The sequence below is a fragment of the Cupressus sempervirens genome, chromosome 4 (assembly GCF_028749045.1).
Source record: "Cupressus sempervirens isolate cs-2001-9-10 chromosome 4, ASM2874904v1, whole genome shotgun sequence".
Taxonomy (NCBI): Eukaryota; Viridiplantae; Streptophyta; class Pinopsida; order Cupressales; family Cupressaceae; genus Cupressus; species Cupressus sempervirens.
The window spans coordinates 300,477-312,300 of NC_143121.1; the positions used below are offsets into that span (position 1 = coordinate 300,477).

General features: G+C 35.6%; 1 protein-coding gene across 1 annotated transcript in view; it reads right to left on the reverse strand.

Annotated features, from left to right (window-relative positions):
- Window positions 1-9,823, reverse strand: part of LOC149559620 (eukaryotic translation initiation factor 3 subunit C-like) — a 31,632-nt gene extending 21,809 nt beyond the window's left edge. Inside the window, exons 1-3 of the mRNA XM_089824214.1 lie at window positions 9,690-9,823; window positions 5,198-5,981; window positions 3,966-5,047 (exon numbers count right to left, since the gene is read on the reverse strand). Of these exons, the coding sequence (XP_089680340.1) occupies window positions 3,966-5,047; window positions 5,198-5,981; window positions 9,690-9,713 (1,890 nt within the window). The 5' untranslated portion in view covers window positions 9,714-9,823. The remainder of the gene's footprint in view (window positions 1-3,965; window positions 5,048-5,197; window positions 5,982-9,689) is intronic.
- Between the last annotated feature and the right edge of the window lie 2,001 nt (window positions 9,824-11,824).

Consider the following 11,824-nt stretch of genomic DNA (forward strand, 5'->3'; position numbering starts at 1 on the left):
GAAAATGGATACCTTGTTTTTCATATGACAGGCTTGAGGGACAAAGCCAGAGCGAGGAATACACATCATAATATGTAATTGCTAGGATATGAAGCCCTTTCAATCAGATTTGGTGGCATGGCTTCGCAGGTGTAAGAGATAATTAAGCCCTAGAAAACCGACTCTCATGTTATTGAAATCTCAATCTTTCTTGTGTTATATCACTTTCCTGTACAGTTTCTAGGATATGGAAAACCTTACTTCTTTTGTTGGAGAGTTGACCATAGGATCAACATTAATTTTCTAGGATATGGAAAACCTTACTCATGTCACCAGTCTGTACACCTGCTATCAGAGGTCTGTATAATCCAGACTGGAGAGAGAAAGCCTTGTACACCTGCTATCAGAACTCTGTACAATCCAGCTTGGAGAGAGAGCCTTTGATCAGATTAGAGTCAAAAGTGATATGAAGGTTTTTTTTCCCAACAAAGCATCCAATTAAATTACTAGTCAGCATTTATTATGCCAGGGAAATCATCAATCTATGAATCTGATATCACAACCATGTAACTTGAAAACTAGAGACAGCAAATCACTACTTTTTCAGGCAGAAAGCTGATGGTTCAGCCAAGCTGTATGGAGTCAAAATTGAACTGTTACAAATTCAGGGATAACTCTAAGAAACCTCTCTTGACAAAAATATACATTATATGTGCAGAAAAATTTTCTAATCGAGGGCAATTTTTTCGTTCAAGGCAAGGGAGAAAATTAATTTTTATTGGCAAAATTTTCCTTCCTGTATCCAAATTTAATAATAATTGTGGCAAATTAAAAAAAAATTGGCATGCAAATAAATGTAAGCGATTTTCTTTGTTGGTTATAAACATTTTTGTAATGTAAGAGGCAAATTAATCATTTCATACAGTGCAAAATGTTAATATAGTTGGCTAATCTGTCAGTTGCTACCAAGAAATTATTTAAATTTTTGGTGGCTTTACAGAGTCACAGGTGGTCTGTGGAGTGTACATTGTACAGTGTACTTGTAGTCTTCCAATACATTAAGATTTAATTAATAATGTCTACTTTTCTATTGCCAACTTGGTCGTCATCAGTTTGCATGTTATCATTGTTATGGTGAAAGGAGTTGATCTGGACCGTTGATGTAAGATATATCAATGACCTCGTCTCTATTTCAGGCCTAACTTTAAATGTTATAAAATAAAGTCTAACTCTTCCCGAAATTAAGACACATGTCCCAAAGCCCAAAATATAAAATAGTTGGCTAAATGGGGGTAGTTGGAGACACATGTCAGTAAAATAGTAGTCGATGATCAACCCCAAGGAAAATATTATTTTATTCTAAGGGCGAAATAACATTGTCCAATTAAAAAAATTTAGAGAAAGATTGGCAAAAATTTTAAAATAACTGTGTCATAAACGTAGATTACATTGGCGATTGGACAGAAACATGGGAGCAATTATGTGTAAACTAATGGATGATTAGCCTGAGATTTGGACCGAACCCAACTTATTTAATATATCACATAGTAACAAAACTCACCACAAGTCAGGTGAGTCATCCGAGTCGGCGAGTCAAGTTACCTCAGCCGGGTCAAAATGACCCCTGACCCTGGCTCAGCGGGTCAACTCGGCTGATTCGCCTGACTTGCCTAGGTGACTCGGCTGACTCATCTGACTCGGCTGATTTTTAATTTTTTTGACTTTGTAGTTACGTAATCGATATATGTTACGTATGTGATCAAATTACCTTCTATTTTATGATGTTATTGTGTTTTTGATCTTTATTCAAGAATGGGTCCATGGAATTAATTTAAATCCAAAAAAATCTCTAAATTTCAAAGGTTTTATCACTTTGCCGAGTCACTACCAAGTCCGGGCCGGGTCACAAGTCAAGTTACCCTTGCCGAGTCCGAGCCGGGTCCAAGTCTCATTACTTTGATATATCGGCGACGTGTTTGACCCCATATGTAGGTTTTATTCACCAAATTACAATTTGCTGTGGCGAAGATTTGCCACTAAAAAAATCATTGTACAAATTGCAGCTTCAGGACAGCTAATGTGCCAACGGTGTCAGCCTCGGACCTCTACAAAGTTCTGGGGCATGGAAACAAAGCATACCGAAAACAGGCACCCTTAGTGCAAATAGCAGTAGCACTGTTTGTGGTTCTTCAAATGTTAATGATTTAGAAAATTCTTGATTCTCAAAACTAAATGTTGACCTTGATAATATTATTTTAATATTGAACCTGAAGTTTGAGTAATAAATATTTATAATATTTTGTTTTATGTTTTCAATGACACTAGAGATTATGGTGGTTTTGTTGATTATATCAATATGGTGATTTGTTGATCATATCAATATTATGTTTTGTAGTATTCGAAACTTAATTTGTGCTTTTAAGCTATATATATACATAAACATAGTTTGCAGTCCCAAATTCAAAGTACTGGACAAGCCCAAAAATTTCAACTCCGCAACTTAGAAAGTATTAAAAAGTAAAGTTCATTCACAAACATATTTTTCTGGAAAACAAAAATGGTATTAAATAAAATTGAAATCTCAAGAGAGAAAATGCTGCAAAGTTATATAAAAATTAAAAAGTGCTCATGAGCATTTTATCTGCATTGGTGTTTTAACCCATGCTTTCCCTGTGTCTACGAAAAAATTGCAGAAAACTCCGTTAAAACTCAGACCCCCCTAAAAAAAGAGTTACTCGACAATTCTGAGAGAACTCAGAGTTTGCAAACTATGCATATATACACAAACATGTGCGGGCGCATGTGATTTTTTCATATTTTTCATATGAATGAACACAAATCCCAAATAGATTTTAATGGAGCCACAAACTGAATTCACAACCCAAAGAAAGATCCAAACCAAAACCAATTACATAGTTTTTATTTAATATATTTCACATTAGCTAATAACAATAAAATAACATAAATATTGAAAATTCAAGAATATTGATTCTGTAATGTTTATGATGAATGCCACGTCCATGACATCATATTTTAATACATGTACACATTAACAAAAATGAATAAAAGCAATTAAATTTAGTAAATTCAGAGCCAATGTTATGTATTAAGGTTCTATAATATCTATAATGTACACATTATCAACATTATAATTGTCATATGGACATATAAAATTTCATTATATTTTAAAATTTCAGTATTTTTACTATCCAACTTTTGCCATTTCCTCAAAAATGGCCTTCCAAAAAATCTGCCTTGGAAACACATCCTGTTGTACTCTGCTATCCCAAACTGGAAACATGGAGAGCATAGACAATTCCAAACATTCCAAACAATAAAAATGGTTTAATTTAAGTTTGCATTGTTACATTCGGTAAAGTTACTGAATAAGCATGCTCATACACAACACACATTAAGCGCACTAATTTATTAGTAAATCATTTTAGGTTTTGTAATGCAATAAGTTGAATGGATTTACTTGGGCTAAAGACCTATCAACTCCTTAGGTTTTTGAAGAAAATCTTCAACGGTCCAAAAAATTTACAAGGGGACGTTTTTTTATAAACTACAGGTATAATGTCAATTACTAAAAGAACTTTGATTGGCAGGTCAGGAGGCAAAACTGAGGCTTCAAATAGTTATATGGGTGACTCAATGAGGATTAATCATGGTTAGAACCTTCCAAATGGTGCCACAATTAATTGCAATACAACAAAATATATAAACATTAGATTTTTGCTCTATGCATCCATATTGTTATATAATGATACAAATATGTAGCATACAAAACATAGCATACATGACAATGTTTGTACATATGTTTGAAGGAAGTGGAAAATTATTGATCAAAATTAAGGTATCCGAAATCAAACAAACCAATAACTCGGCAACTATTTCCCAATTGCCAAAATTACTAGAAGCAATAAATTCATAAAATCAAACCTCTTGCCATTCCTACAAAGACATAAGTCTCAAAGAATGCAAACCTGCTCTGGAGTCTTTTCATGGTATCGACTTTGTGAAACCCCTTGGGCCAGTAGTTCTTTCACCCTGCCACCTGCATAGAGTTCAGATAGACACCCATGGGCTTCTGAGATCAAAGACGCTCGAAAAGCACAAAGACCAAGTTGCGCCATAGCCCGATTAAAAAGTATCTGTGTAGAAATATCCATGTGTTGCACACCATCCTGCAAGTGACTCATAAGCAACAAATCTCGAGCACGTGAAAAATCATCTAATATAGCAAGGTGATAGATATCACAGAGCATGGCCCTTGCTTTTGTCCGTTCATCACCATGCTTGTAGATAAGAGACACCAAAATGTCCATCAGAGTCCTGCTATGCTCGGGGAATGTTGGCCTACGCGGAACAATCTCTGAAGTAACAATGAATGCTGGAGGTCCTCTAAAATCTTCAGATGGCTTGGGTTCTACAGTAGCAGCTTTACTGTCATAATCACCCTCAATGTCTTCATTTTCAACTCCATTTAAATCAGCTTCAAATGCAGCAGCATCTGTCCTGGTTTGCATCTCAGCCAGTTTCCTCGTGGCCTCATAGACCTCCTGAGGCTTATAGTATATAAGTTCCACACGTTTTAAGGCAACCTTTGCAGCTGCCTTCATATCTTGTATCCGTTCAACATAATCCTGAACATTCTGTGCAAGTACAATAAACAGTGGCTCATCTTGTAGGCGCTCAACATACTCCTTCGTGTGAGGATCAATGCACTGTAAACTTTTAAAGAGTTCATTATCAATTCGTTCAAGAAATGCAATAATATTACCCCAAACTCGGATAGTTCCCTCATGATCTGCTCCTTTCTGGGTTTCATTTTCATCCGGTTCTACAGAATCATCAATGACAATGTTCGGGTACTGAGCAAGAATGTCAAGCATAACAAGAATATTCTGAACGCATTTCTTCCACACAGAAATCGGCATATGGGTGCTGAGGCTGGGGTTCACATCAAACTGTGCAGAAACAACATTCACCAATACCTCTAGTTTTTGTGCAGGGGTCTTTGCCACTCTTGTTAAGTAAGTGAGCTGTTCAACTTGCTCAACCCTGCCTATTAGGAAAAATCAAAAGAACCAAACAGTATATAAGTGCAAGCCTAGCCATACCTTTAAAATTAAAGGCTGAAAGTTCTCAGCAAAATAAATTTATTCATAGTAATTGAGACAAATTTTCACTCTTAAGTATAGCTATTTATAGATACCTGTTCCTTTCCTTCCACGAGCGGCTATTATTTCTTTAAGCTTCTTGTCCACCATCTCCCATGTAATCTCACTTGGATCTCGCATAAACTGTTTGTCCATCAACTTATCCCTCTTACTCTTTGGCTTCTCCCAACCACCATCTCCGTCTTGCCCTTCCTCTCCATCTTCATCTTCATCAGACTCTGTAGCAGCTAATTTGGCTGGGTCTTCCTCAACATCCACTTCAGAATCCTCATCCTCATCATCATCCTCATCAGATTTATCCACATCATCTTCTGATACAGGGCTGGCTCTATATTTCTCAATATCAACTTCATAAAGCTTATTATTTTTCTTGAGCTTTTGCTTCATTGAATTGAGAGCTTTGGCATTACTACTGCTCATCTTTTTCTTAGCCTCCTTGTTAGCCAGAGCTTGCACTAGAAAATCCTCTAGCATAACAAGAGCCTTAATATAAAGTCTAGGGATTTGGACAGATTCTGTGACCCGGATCACCTTCTCCAATTGCTTGTTAAGCTTATCAAAGCTCTCCTGTAAGCTGACCCAATCATTAATCTTCATGGCATTCTTTATCTGATCGACAGTAAGACTCATTTCCTCGAACCTCTTGTCTTTTGCAGACCTAACAACCCTCCGCTGATCATCAGATTCGTCGCTGTCACTTGCAGCTTTTGATAGATATTTGGATCTAGCTGCAGTATCACCACCTTCTCTATCCCCTGCCTCAATTTCATTCTCTTCCTCTTCAATGTCACTCTCTTCCTCTTCAGATTCACTATCACCCTAAAAACATTAAAAGAGATAAACAATTTTGAAAATGAGATGATAAGATGAGCCTTAAACCTTAAGGTCAGAGTACAATTCTCTTAACCAAAGAAACATACAATTTTCCAGTTCCATAGTTAGTACAGACCATTGTACTGTTCACTTGATTTATCTACAAACTATTTTTGCCAGGAATTTAGAATTACAGATCCTCATGATGTACTAACAACAAAATCTTTAAAAAAATATTCAATCATATAGCATGTGGATTCTGTGGATCATTTTCACCCACAGGTATATATTGTGGAGATTTTTTAATTTAAGCCAAGATCATCTGAAAGCCAGAATGGAAAACAAACCTCTAAACAAGAGAATATATATTGATCCCTAACGAGGGGGGCAGATCTCTTGTCAGAAATTAACGGCCAATCACTTTATTAAAATTTTCCTACAGAATTCTTGCCAAAACTCTTCCTAGAAGATTGATTGGGATTCCCAGCAAAGTTGTATCATGCATCCAAAATAGCTTCACAAAGTTGAGAAAAAGTTGTGTTAAATGGCAAACACATCCGCTTTCCTTGGCAAGGTGAATTCAGGTGGTCCAAAAAATGATGGCATCCCACACCATCTATCACTTCCTGACCTAGCTTTTGGCCAATGTCTACTCAACAAGCTTCAAAAAAACATTGAGGAGATCTTCCTTGGTCTGATGGTGAAGGTAATACAAAGAGGCACAATATTGCATGGAATTGGAGTTGCTTGCCTAAACATCAAGAGGGTTTAAGCTTCTGTAATGTCCCGCTACGAGGACTATTCTAGTATTCTTATGGAGTTAAATAAGACATATAGACATACATACATACATATACATATATATATATATATAATTTTATATTAGTTTCAATTTTCAATTTATGAACTAATATAAATTAATTAATAATATCTGAGAAATAATATTTAATGTTGATTAACATAATAATTATTTAATTATGGAATCAGTTTTGGATATTCACCAGAAATTTACCAAATTATTTCAATTTAAATTGGTGCCATGTGCAATGGAGGGACAGACTAGATGAATTGAATATTTGGTTGAAGTTGGTCAGCAACCAAAGATATAGACAAACTCCTTTCGTCAGACTATGTACACCTGGCCTGGTGGTGATAATAACGGGAAATCGTGAGGAGTATTTTGCTATGATAACAGACAAAAGTTCATGAGTATCAATGAACGGTGGATTTGTCCCTTCAGTAATTGGATTGCACACAGTCAGAAGAATTTATCTTGCCAGCGTAAATAAAGAATTAGCCTTTCTGGTGGACGATGGAAGTCATCAGGCAGGAAGAAGGTAAATGTAATTGTGAATTAATTTGTGTCATCTTGCAGATGCTATGAGAGGAAGATACAATCTGCCATCAGAATTGTGGAAGGTTCATAAGTGTTAAACAGCCGTATTGAACAATAAAACAGTTCATGCTTCACTGTGTGGCTTCAGAATAAATAGTGGGGGGAAGACAGAAGTCATATATTTCAGAGAAGAATGCATTGACTCAAATTTACTGGAACGCAGGCCCAATCTGGAGATTTTCCCATTTCATTGAAGGTACGTGACTGGAGAAATCACAAGGAACGTGACTGGAGTAATCCTAATTATATGGGTGCTTAGTTTATATCATCATTCTCTCACATTCTGTATATAATTGTGAGGACATACATTTTAAATATTATTTCCAGCCTGACTATGTTCTTCATCAATAAATCTATTATACTATCTGTATCGTTTCCAGTAAGACTATTAATTCCAGACAGTAAATCAATCATTAGATTGCAAATGAAAAAAATTATTTCATTCCAGTTAATGATATTGTCTAATAAAGACTAGAATCTTTAAAGGAATTCCTTGGGATTCTACAGCATCAAAGACTTGAAAGGTCAAGTTATTGTGTTGGCTTCTAAAAGATTTTTTTAAGCTATGCAGTGAAGTGAACCTTGGAAAGTATTGATGGGAAACAATCAGTTGCTATTCAAGCCTTGAAAGAGTAAGGTTTGGGGGTCCTTTCACATTCAGAGCATTCTCTTTGAGCAGTTTGGGGTTAATTTTATGGATCGGAGGTGTTTTCTTCACTGTGAAAAGCTTGGGCTCAAGTCTAGACATTTGGTTTTGAATAGGGCGGCAGTGTCAAACAACCCTCAACACTGTGTTGGAAACAGGACCCTACGGTGAAATATAATGTTAAATAGTAAACCCTTGGTAATTCAGCAGGGATGTTCTACTAAAGGTTGGCCTTCCTTTACAGTTTGCAAAATCCATGATATTCTGGTTAATGGCAAAGTGGATCACTGGGAGCAGTTGAGCTCTAAGTATGTGTTGCCTTCTTCTCAAAAGAAAACTTATACATGATTTCTAATGCTCCAAGGGGAAATTTTCCAGGATGAAAGTTAATCCGTGATGAAGACCTGAAGTATAAAATCACTTTGCAAGATGGTCCTAAACTCAATGTAGTCTCCGTCAGCAAGCTTCATCGTATGCTGGTTGGCTCCGGAGATGTCTATACTGAGTTGAAAAAGGCTTGGAAATTAAATAGGTCTGACTCTAAAATGACAAATTTATACTTTTCGAACCTAGGAGAACATGTTTTGGGTATTTGATCTTTAAGAAGCTTGTTGACAAGGTTTTACGGTCTTGTGGTATGTATACTAGAGCTTATGAGTTTTGTAACTGCCTAAGAGTTGCCTAAGACTTTTGATAATCTTTTTTTGTTTGTAGATGTGCCACTACCTTTTGGTATTTTATGTTTGGTCGTCCTGTTAATTGACTTGATATCTCTGGTGTTTCTTCGTCTCAGATTCTTGCTGGGTATATAGATTCTTTTAATGTTGTTTCAATCCATTTTTGACTTGTCTTAAACAAAGAAATTTTTTTGGTATTGGTGGTAAAAGACGAACGGAGAGTGTTTTCAGGACAAAATTAAGCACCTTACTGAATCCAAAAGTGAACTCACTTTTAAGATTATAAAGTTATAGGCCTCTGCTGCTATGAAGATTCTTAAGGACAGATTTGTGATTTTACGAAGGAAGACTTACCTTGAAGTATAAATCAAACATCACATCTGCTCATTTCTTCCCCTAAGGAAGAAACAAGCTGAACAAAGAAGAATTGAAACTACTCCATAATTACATAAGCGAAAGAAAGATTTGAAAAACCTGAGAGGCAGGTTTCGAAGAAAAAGAAGCATAACAAATAGGGAGTCACAGTTGTCCCTCCCCATTGTATCTATAAATGTGGCCATGCAGAATATATTAATAGTGCTATTGGCCCGTGGCAGTTGTTGTTTTTAGTCTGTTTTGATGTTATCTCAGCACTCTCACTTGTGTCAAGTTTTTTATTGTTTACTTAATAATCCGTTTTGGTACCTATTAGGACTGCTGCTCTTTATAAGGTATTGATTTTTCGATATATATCTCTAATATTAAAAAAGAAACAAAGAGAGAACAGGAGAGCATATAATTTTCTACGTAGCTAATCTCATAGCACCACTTGACCTAAAAGATACTAAATTTACATACTAAATCTACGGGCGATTTTGCCCTTCCTTTCACTCAAAATGGCCTCTAATGGCCTGTGAATCTCCAAAACCCTCGCCATTCAAATACCATTCCAAACAAATCGATCGATGTCTTGTAATAGTAAAAAGAAAACGACAGAACCAAAAAAAATGCCTTACCTGCGTCCAAAATCGAGAAGCCATTGCAAAATTGATTTCAGAACTTTCGAGGTGCCTATCGAAAATTGGTTTGCCTGGTCCGGGTAGAAGGCAGGCTACGCGCCCTCTGAATAGATGATAATGATTTAGAATGTGGAGCCAGAATAGACGAAAAGGGATTTTATAGGGTACGATGCAAAAAAAACAATGTGAGAATATTTGAAGTGACCACTCTTTAGTTGTTATTAGGCAGGTTATTATTATTATTATTATTATTAATTTTTTATTTTATTATTATTATTATTAGTCCCGGCCTTTTTAAAGGTGGAGACTATTGTTTTCAGCCGTAATATAAGCTATTAATCATGGGTGTAGACATAGGAGAAATGAACATATGGTATGGTATAAATGTATTTTTATTGCATTTTCCCTATTTTATTTTAATTTTTCTTGCTTTTCTATTGGTCAAATGTCTTTTGCTAGTGGTTTAATTGTCAAAAAATGGAAAAATAATTCAGACGATTTGACAGAGGGAATTAAATCATCGAGCCAATTGGCAGGTTAGGAGGCAGGGGATTTATTGTCTTCATTTATGTTATTAGTGTGAATATTAATGATTTTCTTAATGTCATTGTTGCGAAATTGATACCTGCACGGAGAGATTTGACAAGCGAAAATAAAATGGTCGGAATGTGTTTCGCTATGCATTGTCTTCTGTGGAATTGTTTGATAGCTAGGTTGCAATTTCGGATTAAGTTGTTTTTAGTTCTGTGAAAATTGCATCAAAGCTCGGAGAGTAGCAGGTTTCATTTAGGGTTTGTGAAAATTGCGTCCAAATTTGGAGAGTAGCAGGTTTCATTTAGGGTTTGTCAAAATTGCGTCCAAGTCTGGAGAGTAGTAGGTTTCATTTAGGGTTTGTCAAATTTTCCATCAAGAAGTTTCTTTTCAGTTCTTTATTTTGCCGATTTTGCCATCGTATGGATAACTGGATTTTATTCTGTTTTGTTGAAACCCTCGACTTGCAAATTTCGGTGGTAGGGCAGAGGGAGTGTTGGAAAATAGATAAATTTACGTCGAGTTTCTCGAACGAGGCGTTGGATATTGATTTCAAGGTATTTCCTTTCTCTTGAATTGTCTGTCTTATGTGTGTTCTTTGTTCTTATGGTAGAATGTCAATTTTGTTTTACTTGCTCCAAGATTTCCCTACATGTAATAATATAGTGTCATGTTTTTATCTCTGCTCTTTTATCAGTGATAATGTAGAGTCGACTCACGGCTGTTTTATCTTACCTAGCTTGCTCGTTTTTAGCTTTAATATACAAACAAATACTCGCTTCGAAATTTCCTGTTTTTCGTCTATATTAAGGAGTGCTTTTACTTCGTCTGTAAAGAAACATTTCTTCCGAGATATTCGCTATGTAATGGGGATTTCTATTGCATAGCTTTTTTCCAATAGGTTGTATTTTAGACTTGTGGTTATGATAATCCTTCAAATGCTTTGCTTTGAAGTAAAAATGTGCCTCTCTTTGATTTGTCTATTCAAACTTACATTTTAAGAAATCGCAAGTCTCTTTCTTTGCTTTGGCTCAAGAAAGAATATATTCAAGTCTTATAGTAAATAAGTCTATTTATTTATACTTTCATATTCATAGATCAAACTCCCATTATCCACATTTGAGATAATCTAGTAGCAAGGAATTTTAATGAACAATACTCAAGCAACTTGACAAGAAACAAACAGATATAGGAGGCGAATTTGGGAATGCTTTTAACATGTGGAAAAACTCAACATTTTTCCCGCCGAACTATATTTTCAATTTTGAGCTTCCCAAAAGCTGTACATCTTGGATCCTAACATGAAGCCCACTCCCAACAAATTCGTTCAAGCCATCATGGATGTATTCTGTTAGTCCTTAGAAGCTTTACCAACATTGCTTCCACAATTTCCAAAACAAATAAGCAATTAGAGTTCTATCAATGTGTTTGACTCTGCATTTATGCATTTGTTCGAGCTAAAAGCTTTTTAACATATTTAACTTTGATCTAGAACATCATTGTAAAGCTTGATGCATGAGGTGAGATTTGGATCTGTTAATGGTGGATTCAAATTTGAAGATTTAACATTCTGCATATGTGAGGTTAATAGATATTTGTTT